The 22756-nt window shown below is 43.8% G+C and overlaps 1 protein-coding gene across 2 annotated transcripts in view; it reads left to right on the forward strand.

The window, feature by feature from the left end:
• The first annotated feature begins 885 nt into the window (after window positions 1-885).
• Window positions 886-22756, forward strand: part of SH3KBP1 (SH3 domain containing kinase binding protein 1) — a 345673-nt gene continuing 323802 nt past the window's right edge. The window contains exon 1 of one of the 2 annotated variants that reach the window (XM_083172486.1): window positions 886-1453. In XM_083172486.1, coding sequence (XP_083028612.1) covers window positions 1450-1453 — 4 coding nt within the window. In that variant the 5' untranslated portion in view covers window positions 886-1449. The remainder of the gene's footprint in view (window positions 1454-22756) is intronic. The other variant, XM_083172487.1, reaches the window with a different exon arrangement.

Genomic DNA, 22756 nt, shown 5'->3' on the forward strand with positions numbered 1-22756 from the left:
GAGGGATACCGGTGCCCAGAGCTTCTCAAATTTCCATCTGGTTCCAAGGTTGGACGGGAGAAGATTGTGCAGCAGCTTTGCCCAAGGAATATATGCTTTTATATTTACTCGAATTGTGAGTTCCCTGTATTAGAATCAAATACTTGGATACTACACTATGATTTTTCCTATTGATATACCCTTGTGTTTAAACAAATCCCATGAAGGTGGTAGAAAGGGTATATCATTTGTGTTGTTTCAGATACCGTCAAACACCTGATTTACATCTGGATCACTGTTCTATTGAAAGATATGTCAATTATTCTTTATTTGATCACCCAGTTAGCGCTAAGTGGTGTCACCTATCTTTTGTTACTATTTTCCCAGGGGAATGCCCATAAAACGCTGGGTGTTCCATTGATGCCGGTCAGGCCCCCCACCCTTCCCCTTATGAATGCCTTGGCGAGTGTGATACGCACATGGGGTCTGCACATGTGCAGAGGACCACCCACCATCGAAAATGGGGCCAAATTCAGACCCATACCAATGGATCTAAATCGGCCCCATAATCTATTGAAAAGATAGGAAAGGGGGCATGGCCACGCACCATTTACCCGTGGCCATGCCCCTCCCACAATCTGTGGCAATTTTTATGTATGAGTTGTTGGAGGGTATATATATAATTTTATATATATATATATATATAAATATAATATATTATAAACACATACATACATACATACATACATACATACATACATACATACATACATACATATAAAGCTATAGAGAGAGATCTTTTAATTATATTTTCCATTTAAAGCAGTTTGGTTTTATCATTGCATGTGAGTAGGAGTCATAGATGAGGCTCTCGCGATGCTTGGAAGCCCAGGCTCACAGTCCCTGAATCAGAGCAGCAGCAGCAGTCACACAGTGCAGAAGCAGCGGCATCAGTCAGAGCCACACAGTCACTGCGTCTGCATGAGCAGCTGCAAGGGGGAGGTGGTGGAGGAGAGGAAGGGGAAATGCAGCTCTCTGTACAGTCACTTTCTTAAACACATCAGCAAATGTTCCTCCACTTACAGGTCTGACAATAAGCAGGAAGACTGGCTCTTATACCCCTGGTGCATCCATAGCAGCAGCAGCAGCAGCAGCAGCAGCAGCAGCAGCAGCAGCTGGGGAGCAGCCTCATCAACACCAAGGTGTTCTCTTCCTGGACCTGTGACTGGTGCTTGGCTACTGAGCTATTTTCTATCACGGTATAATAGCCGCGACTTCCACTGAAGAAGGCATTACCAGCTGTCCCCTATGAAGCTGTGCTGTACCACATACCTCCAGGGCATAAGCAGGAATTATTAAGGAAAGGGGGTCCCTCAGCCATCTGGATTTTGAACGCTAATTTCCCCCAGTGATATTTTACACCCGTGAAACTTTAAAGCATCATCCCCTTGACAGCTTGATTCAATATAAATGGGTGAGTTCCAAATAATACTGCTATTGTTTTCATATAATGCATTATATTATTTTTACTATTTAGGGATAAACAGCTGAAATACATATTGGGGGTGGGGGGTGGGGGGGGGGGGGGGGGGGGTATTTTTGGAAGGTATTGTACAGTGTGTGGTGTATGTACACCCAGTACTGTGCATGTAAGCATCATGCTCAGTTGAAGTACAGTACAATACAGGAATGCTGCTTATTTATTGCAGTATAACTGAATTGCAAGCTCTTTGTATCAGCCAGACACTCCTGTAGTACAGCAGGATGTGTGCAGTGGTTCTGATCATCACTGTATGTGCAGCCCCTTTGTGGCTGTGCTGCCACCTTGTATATTAATAATACCGTACAATCAGTGAAGAGAGGTGGCTGTCTTGTACATTCCCAGAGAATCCAGCAATTTGCGAACCATCCTTTGGACAACAAAGGGTTAAGGCAGGGTCACCCTGTGTTCCATACAGTAGTGTCAGTGACGGTATGGTACAATGCAGCTGTCACTGTGTGGTGTTTATATCCTATTGTCTGTGCACTTTAATAGTACCAGCAGAAAGCATGCTAATCCTTATACACAGTGCCAACCCTGCAATGGGTGCCTCTTCCAGCCTGTGTATTATAAACTGTGTGTTGCTGATTTTGGTTTTATTTGCAGCGCAAAACAGTGGAACGAGTATGTGGCATATATATATTTCCTTTTACACTTGCATTCCGCAATATATGTAATATACAATATATGTGTGTGTATATATACATATATGTGTTCCTTTACCAATAACAGTTCTTTAAGGGAACCAAGTAAAGTACCAATAAATAAAGCCACATACTGTGGCATTGTCCTGTGGCATTGCTGTCTCTAAAGGCCAGATTCAGACCTATTCGCTGTGCTTTAAATTCATAGCACAATCGATTTATGGACGACCGCACATGCGCGCTGTATGCTGCGGATATGTGCAAGCAGTCTTTAAGGGTCATTCGGTCATCAGCAAGTAGGTGGACAACCATTGGGTCGACACTATTAGGTAGACACACAGGAAAGTCAACATCATGTCTTAAGGTTGACATGCAGGAAGGTCAACATGACTTAGGGTTGACATGTGTTAGGTCTACAGGGTCATTCGGTTGACATGGGAAAGGTGGACAGAGTCATTAGGTCGACATGGTTTTTTTTTACAGTTTTTTGAGCTAACATGTGCCGATAGGCGGTATTTTATGCCCTACCATCCACTAGGGCGTGCTGGGAGTATATAATTGTGTGCCCGAAGCATGGCGAGCGTAGCGAGCCATGTGAGGGGACGCGGTGCTACGTTATAGTGTTTATGTTGACTGTGTTGACATTCGGGTTAAAAAAAGTGAAGAAAAAAAAACATGTAGATTTTTCAATGTCAACCTTATCCATGTCGACCTTTAGTCATGTCGACCTTTCTCCATGTCGACCTTTACTGCATCTTGACCTAGTGGTGTTGACCTAGTGCTTGTCGACCTACTTGCTGGTGACCTAATGATCCATACCTGTCTGTAAGAAGGCAGCCTTCACTAGCTGCTTGCAGAACGATTGACACCCTGCGGGCGTTTGGGGCGGTAACCATGCAGGTTTTTGGGGGAAAATACAGGGATTCCCTGGCCGTTGGGAGGGAGGGCCACTGATGGCATGAGCGGCCTCCTTCTCCCCACTGCCTTCCCCACTGTCTAGACTTACTCAATGCTTGCCGGCAGGGGGAAAGTCATTCAGAGGTGAGTGATTTTCCCAGGCGGCGTTTACCTGTTTGCTGGGCTCCGAACAGTCGCAGTGAGCAGGCCTGAGCCAGGCCTTACGTGAGATTCAGCAAAGCAGCTAGCTCTAGGCCTAGTACCCACCAGCATTTGTTAGCAATGTTATAGTGTTCCTTCTGTGAATTTGGCTATTGTACAGTGGGGCAATACAGTTTGGTTTTGGTTGTGAAGGCCACGCTAGCAGAAGGAACCCGGATTACTTGGGTGTGCTGATGTGGTAGGCAGATGTTGAGCTGGCACAGAGGGAGTTGAGGAGGTGGTGTGGTGGTAATAGCTTCCCTGCCTACCAAATGTGCAAAAGTGAACAGTTACGGCTCTAGTCCTGGCTATAGTTAAGTGTGAAGTCTATGGGAAACCCAACAAATTATGGTCGGCGGGATGTAAAAAAAATCTAAAAACAGTTTTCTGAGTTTAGTCGACCTTTCTATATGTAATAGGCACGGTGATAGGGTAGCTTATGCTATCATTAGGACTTATGTGCTGAGCTCTGTGTTCACTTCTGACATTCTGTCTATTTTGCTAAGTGCAGAAATTAACATGAACAGTATACAGCAATAACACAGATACAACTATTTAAAAAAAAAAATTATCTTGTCTTTTACATCCAAATGCAATGAAGGAACAATATAATCATTTACACATAGTAGGTTAATAGGACGATCCTATGCTGTGGTGCTGTACAGTACAAGGGTCTTTTATGCAGTATCATAACATTTTAAGCGGTGTTGACCAGTTATCCGTTGTTTTTAGGACTTCAGCTGGGCATACATTATGCAATGATTGTCCCGATCTCCTGATTCTTGGCAAATTACAAAGGTCATGCACAGTGTATTGCCACGACAGATCAACAACGATCAAGTGGTCAGGCATGAAAAATATTCCAACATGTATGACTGATGCGATTTTTGGTCAGACACACCAGGAAGCATATCCGCTGCCATGGCTGAACCCAACATTTCCTAAGGGGAAATAAACTGTGAAATATCTCAGAGTGTATGCAGGGCCATGTTGACGTATAATGTAATGCAGTTGGCCAGTGCCCCACAATTCTAGGTGTCTTTCAGCAGGGGTAGGTGGTGGCCACTCAATCAGAGCAACGAGGCGGAATTCTCTACCTTCCTTCCAGGCTGTAACTAGACAGTGAACAGCTGTCAGCATGCTATTGGTAGATGACTGGAGCTATCCACCAATCAGTGCTGACAGCCAGTCACTGTATGGAAGCATGTGGAGAGACTTGCAGGACCGCAGGAGTGGCTTGTTATGATTTTTTTTAATTGGTTTCCATGAATGGGTGGTAGAGGCCCCAGTGAACAGAGTGTATTTCCACCATATCAGATGGTTTCACCTTGACAGATAAAAGCATACTTACCGACTTCTCTTCTTAATCTACGGAAGAACCTGGGGGCAAAGTAAGTTGGGCAGAGATGGACTATTTGTGTCAACAGACTCCACCCCTAACAGCAATATTTAGCAAATCCATCATTTATCAAAAGGGGTGGGGCCAACTTGACATGATTATACCCAGCATTTGAATTCAAATTGTTTACCTTTCTGTGGTTTCTCACTTGGTTATACATTTATTTGTAAACTTAATATATGACTGGTCAACATTCAAAATGAAACTAAAACAAAATGAAGGCAGCCATACTGTAAAAAAAAATGTTTTATTTTACAGTGTATCAAAGTTAAAGAAGAAACATAAATAAAATAAAAATGTACAAAATGAAACCTATTCAGTCACCCTGCCACCTGTATATCAAATAATACATTTGACTCGTATTGTGGTCTTTATTCTCAAGTTTTAATGGATTTGTGAAAAAAATGCAGTCAAACCTCTGAAAATGCTTTTTTCAGAGGTTTGACTGCATTTCCCATATGCAGCTTGGGGGGTGCAACAGCAGATTTCATAATTGTTAAATATGTATTGTTTTTGACTGATGACCTCAGTGTGGGGTTACCATTGTCCGGAAACCTCTCACACTGGATCATGAAAGTTCTGCGGTCTAAAAATCGTGTAGGAAACTATTAGTAATTGTTTTGATACTAAAGTACTTTGCCTGGGTGTGGTATATTTCCCCGACAGTGGGGATTCCGACAGTCATTACTCAGACGTCGGAATCCCGACTGCACAGCGGGGGGAGCGCAATGAAGCCCCTTGCGGGCTCGCCACGCTGCGGGCAGCTGCGCTCGCCACCTATTTTATTCTCCCTCTATGGAGGTCGTGGACCCCCACAAGGGAGCAGTCAGGATTCCGACGTCGGAGGAATGACTGTCGGAATCCCGACTGTCGGGGAGCCGTCCGGCACCCCTTTGCCTACAGTCTTGGGAACTGTGTTGTGATTTGCTTATGTTTTAGTGAACTTCAACAAAATTGTCATCTTCATTGTTATTATCTATTGTTTCTGTAATTAAGTAAAAACAAAAGTTGTGATATTCAGTAAAAGTACAAGTTCTTGGTACATTTATTAAATTAAATTGATAAAATTGTACTTCGCAAATTGTATATTGTTGCTACAAGTGTTTTTTTTTACTCAAATCAAATCATTTGCCCCCCTCCCCCCCCTTTATATATCTTATGTTTGTCCCTGAGATTTAGATGCAGTTATCTTTGATTCCATAACAGTCACTAAAAGATATTTCAATCTTGTAATTGTATGGTCCATTTTTACTACACTTCGTAATTGGTTTGTATTAAGTACACCATTATTATTTTGTTGTTTATGGCCTACTAATCCTCCTGTTGGCATAGGTAATGTTAACTGAAATGATATATGTCTGCTCCAGAATGTGTCAAATGAAACAAAGAAATTACATGTACATGTACAATAACTCAAATTGTCACAGAAGTAATATGAATTATGTTTACGAAATAAAATATATAATCTTGATGATAAAGATTGTTCTTTTGTGTGGGACTGTGCTGTCTAGTTGTATGGAAGCGTTTAGCTAGAAGATGACCTGGGTGTCACAATTGTTTTAGCCAAATGTTGATTGGAGGAGGGTTGTAGGCCCGCAAATGACAAATGTAATGGCAATAGCGATATCTATTAGTGTATGCTGCTGAATAGCAGCCTGCTGTTGTATGAGCAATGTCTTTTGCACATATGCTGCTTTATAGTTTCCTTAATTCATGTTTGTATGGATAAATACATATCGTATGTAGTGGAAATACAGTATAATGAGCCCAATGTTTTCACCTTAAGGATATTAAAGGGAAATCAATGGGATATAAATATATCATAACAATAAGGTAAATGCAGCACAGACGTTCTCATACCTGGCACCTGTCAGACGTTATCCCTGAGACTGAATTGTGCCCTCTAACAATGAGTAGTGAAGCAGCCAGCTTGTAGCTGTGATCATGAGAACTAGGGACATCATTGAAGCATGACCCAAGCTCCAGTGATTTCTCTCATTTCCAGTGAATCTTTGGCTGGATTATTAACGGCTAAAGCATGAAACTGTAATACCCCTTTTACACCCCCTGAAATATCCTAGGTTTTGGCATGGGAACGCGCAGAAATAGATTGCATGCAGTGTAAACGCTCCCAGTTTAAATGACCCGGGTTGAGCGACCCAGCATTTCAACTCAGGTAGTGAGTAGGGGAGCCATGGATTAATCCCGACTCACGGTGCAGTGTAAATGAGTAACCTGGGTGGATGCGACCCGGGACCCGTTCACTGCAATAAAATAGCCGGCGCTGGGAGATGCTCTTATCTCCCAGCGCCGGCTCAGGACTTGCCTGTGCTGCAATCACCCACCCAGCATTATGTCAAATGGGAATGGCTGTGTAAAAAGGGTCACAAGCCGGGTCACACCCGGGTTTGAGCAACGTCCAAAATCCTGGGTTTTTGGTGTAAAAGCGGTAATAGCCTGAGTATAGAAAACAAAAGTCAACATTATTATTAATCCATGGAAGATCTATATTTTTGTAAACCTCGATGTTGGAAATGTTATGGTGTCCAATTCACAACCAGAAATGGGGAACATCCAACAAGGTCCAAATGGCTAAAGGCCCATACAGACACTACGATGTGTCACATCTTAACTACCATCGTTCATTTTCACCCTTGAAGTGAAAATGAAAGACCTCAGCATTGCAGTGAACGCTGGTGCACGACGGATGAGAAACGACCACAAACGATGCAGGTCCTTTGTCTATTGAAAAAACAAACAATGTTAACGACCATAGCCAAATTGACCTGCATGCATGGACGATGGCTATGGTCTTTAACGACCCACGGGTACGCGCATCGTTTGTAGTCGTCCATCATTCACAGCATAAACACTAGACGATGTTGAAAGATTCACCTCCTGAACGACCCTGAACGAAGTCTTTCTGGGTTGTTCAGGAGGTGATTTATAATGGGGTCGTTAGGCATCATCTTAGTGTCTGTATGGGCCTTTACTCTCACAGCACCCCACTTTTGAATAATCACCTCACAGAGGGGGAGATGTATGATGTGTCGTTATAGGGAATGTACCAGTACACGTTATGTCCAGTACAGCCGGCCAGACAGGGGGCCTTATTCTGGTCGGTGCGGCCGGATCCGATTATGCGGCCAGGACCGTGCGTGCGAAACCCCGCCTTCCATACCGATCGCCAACTCCGTCCGTACGTGGCAAGAAGCTGGCCGAACGGACCGCACGTGTATTTTACACGGAATACGCCTCCTCCATCTAAGGGAACCTCCCCCATCATTCGATGGTCGCAGACCATCGGCTGCAGGACCGAGTGCTCCACCAGCTCCCGCAACCTCAGACCACACGGACATTTCTCCGTGCAAAAGCAGGGATCTGGGCGGGCAACTGACATCCGGCAATGTCATATGTCCGCCCCCTACACGTGCGTCACAGCCGCATTACCATACGTACGCCCAGCGTTTGCATGGGAACACCCATGAAACGCGGGGCGTATGCATATGGTAATGAGCCCAAATAGCCCTTCACGCCCCTCTCCACCCCCTGTTCGGAGTGTTCACATATCATGCGGGATTTGGCCGTACGCCCCGCTCGCACATGCGCAGAGACGCCTCTGCACATGCGCAGACACAAAACATCGGCGGGCCGAACGCACGCTGATATATCCGCACCGACCAGAATAAGGCCCAGGGAGACATGGCACGTCAGCGCTAAGCTAAGTGTGTGAAGAATGGTCTGGTGTGCAGGTCGGTGTGTGAATAGGCACTGGTGTGCGGATGTCCAGTAGTGATCAGAACAGGTTTTATTAATAAATGTAGCCGATTTGTTGTATAAACATGTTATGCTGGATATTTAATGTTATGTAGCTCTGTGCACTGTGTTCCCACTTTTCCTTGCTCATTGGAAATACTTCCCATGTTTGCTGGTATTAGTACACAATGAATAATGCCTGCGTTGTGTGCATGTCTCTGTCATTTTGTCATGTGCTGGTTCTATGGCCGTCAGCTGCTGCTAGGATATGTGATCCACGCAAATGTTGATAATATCTTAATGTCTGCAGTTCGCATAGAGTAGAACATTTTGTCAGTGGCACCAGAAGGGGGATGACACCAAAATGCTGGCTTCTCTGCAGTAGCGGGAGCCAGGTGCTGCAGTGTGACCTTCTCCTGCAGGACTTGTCTCCTGTCATAGAGGAGGAGCATATTGAGGATGCTGGGCTGTCCCAGGAGTGATGCCATTGGGATTCTCATTGAGACCACACCCTTTAACTAAGGTGCACAAAGGGGATACAGAGTGTGTACCGGATGTCACCAGACCTGGTTGGTCAGATGCAAACTCTCTAGTATACAATGTGCTATTGCTCAGTAGCTTCTATCCAGCAGTAAAAGATAAAATTGGTGACTTAGGGCCCGATTCAGACCCGATCACACAGCTGCGGATTCGCAGATCGCATAGAAATATGGCTTAATTCTCATCATGTGTAACACATCATGTGTAACACACGCTGCAGGGTGGCAAGTTCAGATGATTCAAACTCTGTTGGCATCAAGTTCTGCCTCACACATTGACCTAATTCAGCATGGATTGCAAGGATGTGAAAACACAGTCCGGCCGATTATCGGAATGATGGCGTGCATGCATTGTTTGTATTGCGCATGCACACCTACAATTTGCAAATAATGCAATGCATTATGATGACAGGAAGCCGGTGTTTAAGGGGAGGAAAAGTGATGTTTTTGAGCAACTATTTTATAGCAGCAGCTGATTTTTCTCAATTTATCAAACTGAATTACTGTAGGTCCACAGAGCGGCATGCGGTAAACTGGCTCCTGACGCGTTTTATCCTGGAGTGAAAAAAAAACTGTTTATTTTCACTATTTATGGTGGAGAGACTAATTCAACTCGATTATTGATCCATTCAGTTGATTTGTAGCTTTGCTGACATAGGGATGTTTACATAAACTGTTGTGTTCTAAAGGATAGTGTGAATTCTGCGCTCTACCCCTATGCTGTGATAATGGATACTAACAGAGGGTTTATGTGGGCTGTTTGATACATGACAGAGAGTGTGGTTGTTTAGGTAAACACTTTATTGTTTTACTCAATGTGCTCAAAAGACTAATAAAAACGTGATGAGCAAATAGACTAAAGTCCTTTCAAAAGGTCTGAACTGTGCACACCTGTTGTACTTGATCACAGTAATGCAGTTTCTGTGTCTACCGATGGAATGCTGTCATAGGTCAATTGACCTGCCTCCGATGGGCGGCTTTTTTTCGCTCGTCAGAGCCCTCTGACACCGCCAGGCAGAATGTGATGTAACTGTGGCGGTGGTCAGTCTGCATCTGATTCTAGAGCAAACAGGCACCGAGAGGGCAGGACAGTCTGATGAAATGGATAACACTGTGTCTCGCTCCAGGGTTCAGCTCCAGTGGGGTTGTAACTGGAGTCAGGGCTAACACAGTCAGGTGTGAACGGAGCAAAGGCGCCAGGGCTAAAGGTGGCACCGGAGGACGGCGTCCTTTACCTCTGGTGGTGCACCTGCACGTCCTTGGTCTCGGTCCTGTTATCCTAGCTGGGAAACTGCGTGGCGGTGCAGATTCGGCAGCTTCTAGTCCACGGAACTACAATGCCGGCTAGCGTAACTTCTGGGTCGGGCGATCGCCGGGAGTGAGCACTGCAGACGGAGCTCCGTGCGCTCTACTCCGTTGGTGGGGATGAGGCTTATGGGGTGAATGGTCTATGTCTAATGGTCACCAACGCGTTTCGGCCCAGGGGCCTTCTTCTAGGGAGTTCTTTCTAAAATATATTTGTGCGTAAAAAATTACAGAAGAAAGATAAATCCATTGTACCCAATTGATAGGGCCGAGAAACCAGTGTATGGTTTATATAAGACAAAATGGGATTTATTTATCAAAAGATGAAAACATAAATGACAAAAAAAACTTTTTCAATGTATTTATTACTTCGACATGCATATTAAGATGAAAACTTCCTTGGGATTTTTGGGGAGCCTACTTTCAAAATTTGCAATGGTATTTGTACTTGAGCTTTTTGTATTAATGCAATCCTGTAATCTGTGAAGTTCTATTTAATTTATAATCCATCTTTTTAAATAGTAATCCACAGGAAATGTTCTTAAATTGTAATCCAGGGTAAAGAAATGAAATGTACAAACCATAGCATGTGCCATACACGGCAGAATTACTGTGACCTGAATTGACCAGTAGTGCCCTTAACTGCTCAGCCAATCACAATTGACTTCCCACTCTGGCAATTGTGATTGGATGGCAACTAACCACATAAAAAAAAAACACACTCTGGATTGATGTTAGAAAAGCAGTCAGCAAAACTGTGGAGCCGAGCGCCATGTAAATCAATATCCCATTCATTTCAATTACATTTATACATGTTTTGTACATCCTCATTACAAAAAATGCACTGTTGACATAAAAAGGAACAAAACTGCACAAAGCTGTAAACAACAAGTGGGTATTTACACAATCTTGTGTAGCACCATTCAAGGCAAATTGCACACAGTGTATTTTTATAGAGATGATCTTTTTCAATATTGGTTTTGATTGTAGTTTAATTGCAATTTAATTGTAAATTCAGATTGCATACATGATGATGATGTAAAACTGTCCATGTGTAAAGTACAATTATATTATATTAAATAACAATTATATTTCTGAAATAAAACATTGTTCTATTCTGTGTGACTGTGCTGCCTATGAACTTCTTTTGAACTAGTTGTATTTAGCTAGAAGATGACCTGGGTGTCAAATGTGTTTTATCCAAATGTTGATTTGAGGAGGGTTGTAAACCTGCAAATGACAAATGTAATGGCTACAGAGATAAATAGTGCATGCTAATGAATAGCAGGCTGCCACTGTCTCAGCAGCGGGATTTGCACATATGCTGCATTACAATTTCCCTGAGGTACTTTGGCGGGATTAATGCAAGGCCTGCAAAATCACACCCATAAATATTTGTTTATGTCTATAGCAAGTTGTTATATTAAGCCCTGAAGGCAGCCTATCAGAAGCATGGTCTGTAATCTGTAGCATTTCTTCACACCTGTTGTAAATACGCTGAGCTGCATTAGTAATGCAGAAAAGACTATACAATATGTTTATACTATTGTTTTTATATTATTATTATTATAATACAAAATATTGTTCCATAAAATATGATATGTATTTATTAGTTTACATTTTTAAGGGGTCACACAAATTTGTAGTGCAGTGAACAGCAGGCAATGCAGTGGGCAATTAATAATGTGTGCATAAAGAAATTCTGCAGAGCTTGCAATCAAATGTGGAGCAGAAGAAATAGTAATGTATTAGAGGGGAGCTTTCAGGGAGCCAATCTAAAGGGGCCCCCACATGGTAAGATTTTTAAATGATACAGCTGCCCGCAGGTCATTCATCCAGCCTGCTGATCCCTTCATCAGGCGGAAAGATGAACGACCCCTCGTGCAGGATCATGGCCATATTGCTCCATGTGTAAGCATGATGAACAATGTGGCCATGTCCTGTCACTGGCATCTCCCCCGCACAAACCTCCGCCTTCCCACCACCACACCTCTGCAGTCTCCCCACCATCATCCCGTGGCTGGGATACACAGAGAGAAAAGCCGGCGGGAGGCAGGGGGTTTCAAATGAATAGAGCTCTCTCAGCCAATCAGTGGCCTCCCTATTCATTTGAAATCTCCTGCCAGCTGCTGGCCCTAAACACCCCTGGTAATGGCCACACTGAACGATTGAGTAAACCCTCAGATAGTTCACTTACTCAATCGTTATGTGTGTGTGTGGCCATAATCAGGGGTGTTCTGGATTTCAAAGGAAATGGGATAGATATCAGTTAGGATCAGGGTGTTCTAGATTTCAAAGAAAATTTGATAGATATCGGATTGGGACACAGCCGTCCCCGGGCAGGACGCGGGACGTCCCATAAAATATGTCCAAAACCCCTTGTAACGGGCTCACCATCGACTGATTTTTACACTGGGCACCAGTCATCGCAGACTCAGAGTAGCCATAGACTTATTTGGCGATGCAAAGGGAAAAAGGCATGTCCGGGCTGGAGCTGACAGCACAAACCTTCCCCTAAAATGCTTTGGCACCCTCTCGTATTCCCGGTCATTTCCGGTGTTTTCCGAGGCATGCCTGCGTTTTTCTTAGCACTCCCACTAAATAGCTGGTTTCCACCCCCCGAACTTCCTGTCAATAACCTTGCAAATGGCTAGTGAGTTTAAAAAGTATCAGGATGTATGCGCATCCATACTACAGGCCTTACGGTTTTTTATAGTGGCATGTATATTGGACGTGTGTGAAGTAGCGGGGTATTGGGTTGATGCAGAGTTCTAAAGTATGTTGTACTGTATGTTCCGTGCCTAGACTGGAATTTGTAGTCTAACCAGTGACTAGTTTCATCATTTTCTTTAGACTTAAAATTCTGGCTTACGCAGAAGCATACCATTTCCATTACGCTGCTATAGGGCAACGCTACACAATTATCAGCAGCAATGTTAATGTTCTCTAAATTGAGATCACAGAGGTCTAGCACTAAAAACATTACATTCCACAAGGAAGTAAGGGCAAGTATGATCATTTGTATTCAATGTTAATATAACATCTATACACATAATAAAACTTTAAAGGTTGTTTCTGCACTTAGAATGAACTATTGAGATAAAAAATTAGGTGGAGTTTTCAGTCTGTTTGTGAGTTCCGATATCATGCAAGAACGTCTGGATGTGTTTGGATTGTGTTTTATTTATAGTTTAACTTAGTGACCTAGAAAAAAACTGAGGTATGTATTCTCTCAATGGCCATTATTCTAGTTGAATTGGACGGATACGTATTTCGGAAAGGAACAGAGTGTTCTTAGCCCCGCCTATCGTACGGATCATTCACACCGTCCGAATGCGGTAAAACGCTGCAAGTGGATGTTTCATGTGAACACCTCCTCCATCTGTGGGAACCTCCCCCATCCTCCGATGGTCACCGATCATCAAATGATGGACCGAGCGGTCAGGCAGCACCGAGTGCTCCAGACCACTCGGACATGTTTCCGTATGAAAGCAGGGATATGGGCGGGCAGCTGGCATCTGGCTATGTCAGCTGTCCACCCCCCACACGTGCGTCACGGCCACATTACCATACGTACGCCCAGAGGTTTCATGGGAACGCCCATGAAACGCGGGGTGTACGCATATGGTAATGAGCCCAAACAGCCCTTCATGCCCCTCTCCACCCTCTGCTCGGATGGTTCCGTACGATCATTTTCTGCACGGACCTCATGCCGTGTTCGTACGTGTGAGGCGTTCGCAGATGCGCAGATACACCAACCATCGGCCGGCCGCATTCGGAGCCATTCAACTCAATCAGAATAAGGGCCAATGTGACATCAGAGGGAGGAGCAATAAAGTTGTGTGCTTTTGTAGAATTATTCCAGATGACCAATAGACATTCATGTGAATAAAGCTGTCTACAAACAATAGTTGTCACTAAATGGAAGGGAGGGTAATAGGATTAGCCACTAAGGTTAGGCTGCAGATGGGGGTTAGGGTTAGGCACGAAGGGCCTTATTCTAGTTCACTCTTTCTGACAAAATCCTTCTTAGATGGATGGACAAAACCATGTGCACTGCAGGTGGGGCAGATGTAACTTGTGCAGTGAGAATTAGATTTGGGTGGGGTTTTACTTCAAAGTGAGATCTACATTGCAGTGTAAAGATAAAGCAGCCAGTATTTATCCTGCACAGAAACAAAATAACTCACCCAAATCTAATTCTCTCTGCACATTGTACATCTGCCCCCCTGCAGTGCACATGGTTTTGTCCATCTAAGAAGGATTTTTGTCAGAAAGAGTGAACTAGAATAAGGCCCAAAGGTAGGAGGGTTCGGGAAGAGGGTTCGGGAGGAGGGTTCGGGAGGGGAGGGTTAGAATGCAGGTAGGGAGGGATAGGGAGGTATGGAGGAGGGTTAGCATACTTACTTTAAAAGTGTCATTATCCTAACCAGCGGGATGCCTGTTAGTCTTCTGATTGCTGGCATCCCAGGTGCCAGGTGAGGTCTTTGTAAAGGGGGCAGAATATTTCTCCTGGGAAACAAACACTTTAGACCTTTTTCCCCTGGTAGCCCCAATAATAAATTGCTAGCAACTCTATTTAACCATTAGCATCCTTTCCCTAACTAACCTTGTAATTTTCTGTTATCCCTTAACTACACATTACATAAATATGCCCTCTATGTGGGCCAGATGTACTAAGCTTGAAAAGTGATAAAATGGAGAGTGATAACCAAAAGCCAGTCAGCTTTTGGTTACAGATGTAACTGCTATGTTACAGATGGTGTTTGAAAAATGACAGGTAGTAGCTGATTGGTTAGTAGTTTATTACTCTCCATTTAATCACTTTTCAATGCTTAGTACAACTCACCCTGTGTATTTTAATAGCCCTCCCTATGTTACACTAATAGCACTCACACGTTACAGTAATATCACACGTCCCACACAAATGATATTAATACCAACAGACTGTATACACAAATGATAATGATAATAATATAATTTCAGAAACACATTATATTGAGACCGCCTCCACACACATTATGTTAATGCCATTACACATAGACACAGAGAGATATATAGATATAATACCATGTTCATATCATCTGTGTCACTACTGACTGTTACCCCTTTTGCATCGAACCTACTACCCGGATTATTGCCGGTTTGGTGATGTATGGACCCGGGTCGATGTGCGGTGTGAAGGCATCACCACTTATAACCCAGGTTGACCAACCTGGCAGTTCGACCCGGGTTATAGGAAGGGTTAAATCCGAGTCGCCCTCTGTATAATTGGCGACCCAGGTTTAATGTGAAAGTGCCTGACCCAGAAATGCGATCCTGGATCTGACTCGGCTTTGCGATGTGAAAGGGGTATGTGTGACGCAGTAAGAACAGAACTGCTAGGTGCTCTCTTCCTCATCTTCTTACATTGCAGTGCCCCATCTCTTCAGTACCTGGAGCTGTTCAGTGGTTACCTTCCCAATAACGGCATCCTCTTGCAGGGATCACTGGTGCTCTCTCTCTGTTACAGTATCAGAATTCCCTCCTTACAGCTTCTACTGGACGATAGTCAGTCTGTCTGCGTACTAAACTTTATACTGTCTGCTGACAACAGGGCATGCGATATCCCCCACTAGTGGATGTGGGCTTTTAGCGTTTAGCCCAGTGCTGGTTGTGCTTTGGTAGTGGGGATACAATTTTTTTTTAAATTAACCTTTTAATTCTCTTAACCCTTTAAAACACAAAAGCCTTCACAGATATCACTGGTCTGTGCAGGCATGATGCTTTATTGCAGCTAAATTAGCCCCTACCTGCATGAACAGAACACTTCTTTTTAACCATCAAACAACACGACACCACCCAAGACAATTCTTATTAATTTTGTGATTTGATGTGGCGATTGTTCCGATGATAAGGTGATATTGGGGAATCACAGTCTAGCATGATTTTTAATAGATGTATGGGAACACATCTGTAAATCATATTGTGAAATAACATTTTAAAGTAACTTCCCCTGGTATAATAAGAAAAGTGGCTTCATTTAATTAACTCTTTATTTAAAAATAACAATTCTAAGGGAATTCTAGCGCTCGTGCTGTGCATGAAAGTACAGTAGTATTGTTAAAAATGACAAGTACTGAAAAACATCTGGGGCTGTCCTGACAAATCAAGGACCCTTTACAAGTATGCACATATACTTACATCACATATACTTACATCACATATACTTACATCACATATACTCACATCACATATACTTACATCAATCAAGCTAGTATGCCTGTAATTGAGGTGAGCCAAACTTATATACTGCACAAATGGGAAGCGTCTAGCATAAATCGGGTATGGATCATTGGGTCTACAAGATGTTGGTCGACAAGCATTGGGTCAACACCATTAGGTCAACATGCAGAAAGGTCGACATGCAGAAAGGTCGACAGGTCAGTAGGCCGACATGAGCAAGGTCGACAGTGAAAATGTCATCATGGTTTTTTTTTTACCTGAATGGTGACACAGTCGACATGGACACTGAGACGTAGCACCATGTGTCCTCGCATGGCTCGCCATGATTCGGGCACTATTTTATTCTCCCACCACGCCCTAGTGGATGGTAGGGCATTAAATGCCACCTGTCGGCACATGTCGGCTCAGATAACAGTGAAAAACCCCATGTCGACCTTTTGACTGTCGACCTAATGCTTGTGTCAACCTAATGACCTGTCCACCTTTCTACATGTCAACCTAATGGTGTTGACCCAATGCTTGTCGACCTAATGACCGTATCCCCATAAATCTTGCATCTAGATTGTGGATATCAGTGCAATGGTTGAGGATTTGGACAATTGGATTTATGACTGTACCTTTAACGCTGCCATCTTCAAAGAAACTTTTTTATAATAATAACTCCATTTGCCTCAGTTCATAAGGACTATCCGCCTTGCCTCATTATTCATATTTCAAGTAATTAATGACTGTTGATTTGTTGTGTTTTAATAGCTTTATTATATTTATGATTGCTGATTAAAAGGGAATTCATTTTTAAAAGTGTATTGGTTTTAGTTGTTGTTTTAGCAGCACTTCTTCCTGAACAGATCTGCCTGTTATATTTTTCGTCTTGCAGTGAGGAGTCATGTAAAAGTGATTGACAGTCAGGTTCTGATTGGGATTGGTTATGGGGAGTGGTGTCCAAAACGTCTGCCCCATTGGGATGTTTTCAAGGTGTGTTTCATCCCATGACTGTGATCCCATACACAGCTGCAATGGCTGTATTTGATGTGCCTCATGCTGCGGGACCATAGAGCTACTCGGTACGTCGACAATCGAATGATTTGCAATCAATGCTGTGTTTGTGTGCGCAGCCGCTGCGACTTGTAAAGCCACCCCAGCAGTGCAGATCCAGGTGGGTGGCTCAGTACATATACATGCGGCTTTAACATCTGCATATTTAAACAAACGCTCTAGTACACATTTACAGCTGCGGCATTAGTGTACATCTCTGAATCAGGCCCCATTGGGACAAGCTCCTACCTGTCATTTTTTAAACACAGTCTGTGACATGGCAGGTAGGAGCTGATTGGCTAGCTGTTTATCACTCTCCATTGAATCACTTTTTAAGCTTAGTGCATCTGGTCATATGTCTCTGAGCATGCTCTGTGCCTGATTCAGACCTGTTTGCTAGGCTGCATACGTTTGCAGCCTAGTGAACAGGTAAATGCTGCCCGGCCGAATGCTCACCATCATCTGATTTCTCCTGCCTTCGCTAGAAAAGGTCAGCCTGGACGGACTTTTCTAGCGCCCACTGACCTCCGAATTCGAGGCAGGCTCTGACGTCATTTGACATCAGCCACCCACCCACAGCAGACATTGCATTTTGCATTGCTGTAGAACCGAGGAATACATGTCTCTGATAACTGTTGTGTTTATAGTACAGGCCCTTATTCTGGTTGACTCTATGCAAAACATCAGTCCGCATGCGAACGAGCGACCACTGCAAATTAAACAACAATAAGGGCCATAATACAGTACTATTATAATATAAAATGCAGCTGCATCCTTTATCGTCTTTCATCATGTCACTGATAGGAAGAGCTGCTATACAGAGGGATAGATAATCCAGTGGTAGTTATAGTAATCTTTCATTAAGGTCCAGTTTGTTTTGTTGTCAGTAAACTAACATCATGAGCAATAACACTATAAATGCCTTCTTTATCGAAAAGTGAGAGAACAATAACATTTTGCTTTGATTAAACTGTCAACGCAAACAAAAGTTTCAGGGCCAGATGCACTATGCTTCAAAAACTGATTAAATGTAAATTTGAATTGATTAACAACCAACCAATCAGCTCCTGCCTGACATTTTTCAAACCCAGCCTGTGACATGGCAGTTAGGAACTGATTGGCTGCCTGTTTATTTTATCACTTTTTGAAGCTTAGTGCATCTGGCCCTTACAAACAAATATCCCCACACTTGTATTTTATAAATTGAAAAAAAAAAAAACTTCCAGCGTCGTTTATATGATTTCACAATTTTTAGAATTGGAAATTGTGCTAAAATCTACTTGTTAAAAAAAGCGCAGTGTTTTAGCAGGTGAGGTGCTCTGTAGCTACTGTGTTCACACCTAAGAAGGAGATAGTCATTCTCTGCACTGCTGAGTAACATCCCTTTCTCGTTGGAATAATGTAATAAAGTTAAATGTTCCTTGTAATAAAATCCTTTGTGCTAATGATACATACTATTTAATTTTATTTTATTTAAATCAATATAAAGGAAGGAACCGTACAGTTCACTGCTTCTGTTCATACGCAGCACTCAACAAATGCAATGGAGTATGGCCCTGATTCTGGTTGGCTCGGTAAGCAGGGAAGCTCGCAGCTTACCTAGTCCCAAAGGGTCTGCCCCGCCACCCTCCGAAACACCCCCCCCCCCCCCGATGCCGTATCCCCTTGCAACCATGCGAGGGGATGTGTCACGAAGACAAATCCCCTCTCATGTCCCGTTGGCAGAGAAATCATTCAGTGGTCGCCAAATGATTTGGACACCGACTTATATTTGCGGCCATTCCGCCATAGAAAGGGTGTCAGCCGCCCACCCCGTCACACCACCTTCCACCCCGAATTCCCATGGGAACGCCATTTGTTTTCATTAGGACGCCCATGACACTGCCCCGTGCGAAAGGGCCGGCGACTATGTAAGTCGCCGTGTCCGTTCTCCCAGGGACCCTGCGCATGCGCATAAAACATTATGCGCATGCGCAGAAAGAAAACATTGCTCCCCCATGCGAACGGGCAAACTGGAACGACCCCCTCTGTGTAGATTAGAAACATCAGCATATGTTATGGTTACTCCTTTCAGTGCCAAGTACATTTGTCAAAAAAAGGGGTGAAATTGGCAAGCAAACATTTTTATTCATCAGAATAACCTGTAATGTTTACCTTTATATATAGGATATCTGATCTTTTTTTTTACAATATTTTTTTTAAAATATTTATAACAAATGTGAGCGACCCTGGCATTTTAGCGGATATTTTGCACATCTCTTACAGAGATGTTTGCACATAATGGGTTAATAATCCCCATTGTATTCTAGTGTGTACACACTAGACCTGGGGTAGCCAACCCTAGTCCTTGAGAGCTACCAACAGTGCATGTTTTGCAGGTCTCCTCACAGAATCACAAGTGAGCTAATTAGCTCCATCTGTGCATCTTTTAAAATGTGTCAGTGATTAATGAGTGCAGCTGTGCAGCAGCTAGGTTGTCTGGAATATGTGAACTGTTGGTAGCTCTCGAGGGCTAGGGTTGGCTACCACTGCACTAGACTATACTGTATAGTAATAAACAATATACATGGCGATGACGATCATTAGCAATATTTTCATGCATATTGCACTATATGGTCAACGACGTTCGATCCCATCGGTCATTAGCGGTGTCCTCCATCATCTGTATGGGTGTGGATTATTAAATAGATAGCGTCTAGATAGACAGTCAATACGCTTACAATAGGTCAAACATGGTCAAAAAATGTCCAAAAAAAGGTCAACAAGGAAAACAGTCTGTACATGCCAGACGTCAGAGGATATCACTAGCGAGGGCCATGTTCTGGAATGCAGCATGGCCCCCACTCATATCGCCCCCCCAGCTCACTGGGTCCCGTCGTGAATGAGGTCGCTGGTTGCACTTAATGTCATAAGTGTACCCAGCATAAGGTATATCAGGGGACTACTTATTAAATGGACGCTCTAGATGGAGACAAGGTTTCTCCTTATGTAACAATCCCCACAGCTGGTGATCGTTATCATCGAGCATTGGCTACATTCCTCCTTTGCAAAGCTATGGTGGCAGTTTACATTTTCACAAATCTGGTATCCCCATCAGTTGTCTGGTGTCACTAATATTCTTTATTTGTTTTTGTTTTTTTTGCCCACACATTTACTTCATGGATAAATGGTAAGTTCACCAGCTTTGCTCCCCAGCAACATTTTATTGCTAAATAACTGCAATGAGTCGAAACAAAGATCTTATTAAATAAACCCCAAAGTATTATGTCATATTGGTTCTCACCCCATAAATGTGTGATGTGCAAGGTACTGTACTGTATGTCAGGATTTGTTTGAACCTGTGTCTGCGTGTGACTAGAGCAGTGTGGTGCTGAAAGGTAGTAATCTTATGGTGTGTACACAGGGTGATATTCCTTTGCTATTCGACTTAAGATTCGATTGCTATACAATTTTTTGCTAACTGTGTACTATTTACATACAATTCATGTTATCTCCATTCAGTCTGCACTATATAGTCATTGCTGCCCTGTCTATTTAGCTTTTCGATTTCAGGTGAACGGGAGCGCGTCAGCATCGAATCGGGATAGAAAGTTTAGAAACATGTTCTATCTCCATATGATACTTGTATATGCAATCCTGATTCGATTTTGACTATATAGTCAAAATTGAATGTCAAATTGTACCATGTGTACACAGCATTAGGAGGTCATTCTAATTCACAGCTTTGCATGTGCTTTAAACGCCGCCCGCACGAACGCCCCCCCCTCCCCCGCACACGAGTTCCACCACACGTGTGCGAATGGATGTTTAGCATAATCATCCATTGCAGCTTGCGTGCAGGGAGGAAATCATTCGATGGTCACGACCTTTGAATGGTTTCTAAAATGCACGCAAATCTAAGACACTCTCTGGTGTCTTAGCTTTGCGGCTACCTTGTACGGGAAGCGTGCGGGCAGCTGACATCCGCTGACATCAGCTGCCCGCCCCGCGGCACCCGCATCATTGCCGAATTACCATGGGAATGCCTAGCATTTTCATGGGAACACCAATGAAATGCAGGGAGTTCCCATGGGCGCAGGCCATCGCTGCCCCATGCCCCAAGCTAACCGCGTGAAAGCATGGGGGAGTGATCAAATCCGAATGACCTCCTTTTCTCATATGAGTAATGAGAAGTCAGGAAACTAGCACCAGGGAATAGACAAAACCCAGAGCAGGGACGCATAGTCTAAGTGGTATTCTCCAGGCAACCCCGGAAGGTGATTTGGCTTACACTGCAACCCCTGACTGGGTCTCTTGGACTGGAACTGTTGGTGAGTAGTATTGGACATAAACCAGGCAGTGCAGATAGAAATGCAGAAATAAATAACTCAGAGGACTCTGGTACAAAGTAGTAACACACCGAGCTGTGTGTTTTATGGCACCATGGTTACTCAGGGTATGTATCAGCCTACCGTTGCGGGTCCCTGGCTGTCCTTTTTGCCTCATGTGAACAAGGCTTCACCAATAACAGCCATGTCCGAAGGGGTAGATTAGTTCCACCCCAACCCCGGTGCCGCCTGGTTTTAGGGGTGACAAGACTGCTACAGGAGGCAGGGACACCACAAGAGTACCTGGCTGTGGCACTCACACCTACGGTACAGTTAACTACAGCAACAATGCAGAAAGGTGACACAAAATAACCTCAAATATCGGGTGTAACAATACACAAGATGGAACCGGAACCAGGAATAACAAAAGGACAATAATTGCAACAATGCAAAAGGATGGTACAGAAATATATAAATAATGCAAACAACCCCTGGCTTATCTGGAAAATGACACGAGCAGGAAGCACAGGAGTTGAGCAGGCTGACAGGCTTTGGCAAGGACCTGAAGCAGGCAGTCTGATGCACAGCACAAGGAGGCACACAGGACTCTGGATGCAGGAGCCTAGGAAATGGGAAAACTGAGAATCGCTCCAGGGAGCACAGAACTATAACCGGCATCTGTTCCCAGCAGACGCCAGCCTTATATTCAAAAGTGCCGCCAGATGACGTCAGCTGCCGCAGGAACGGCTGGGCGGAAATTCGGGACGTTGCCCAGCAACACCCGACACTAACCCACCGTCAATCACAAGACGGAAGCTCGGGTTGTTGCTCAGCAACATCCCCGACGCCCGCCAGCAGGGAGGGGAGAAGAACGCCATTCACCGCCAGCCCCCGTCCTCCCGGCAAGTGCAGAAGAAAGAGCCCTGCCA

Source organism: Crinia signifera, chromosome 2 (assembly GCF_055691185.1).
Source record: "Crinia signifera chromosome 2, ASM5569118v1, whole genome shotgun sequence".
In the NCBI taxonomy this organism is placed as follows: domain Eukaryota; kingdom Metazoa; phylum Chordata; class Amphibia; order Anura; family Myobatrachidae; genus Crinia; species Crinia signifera.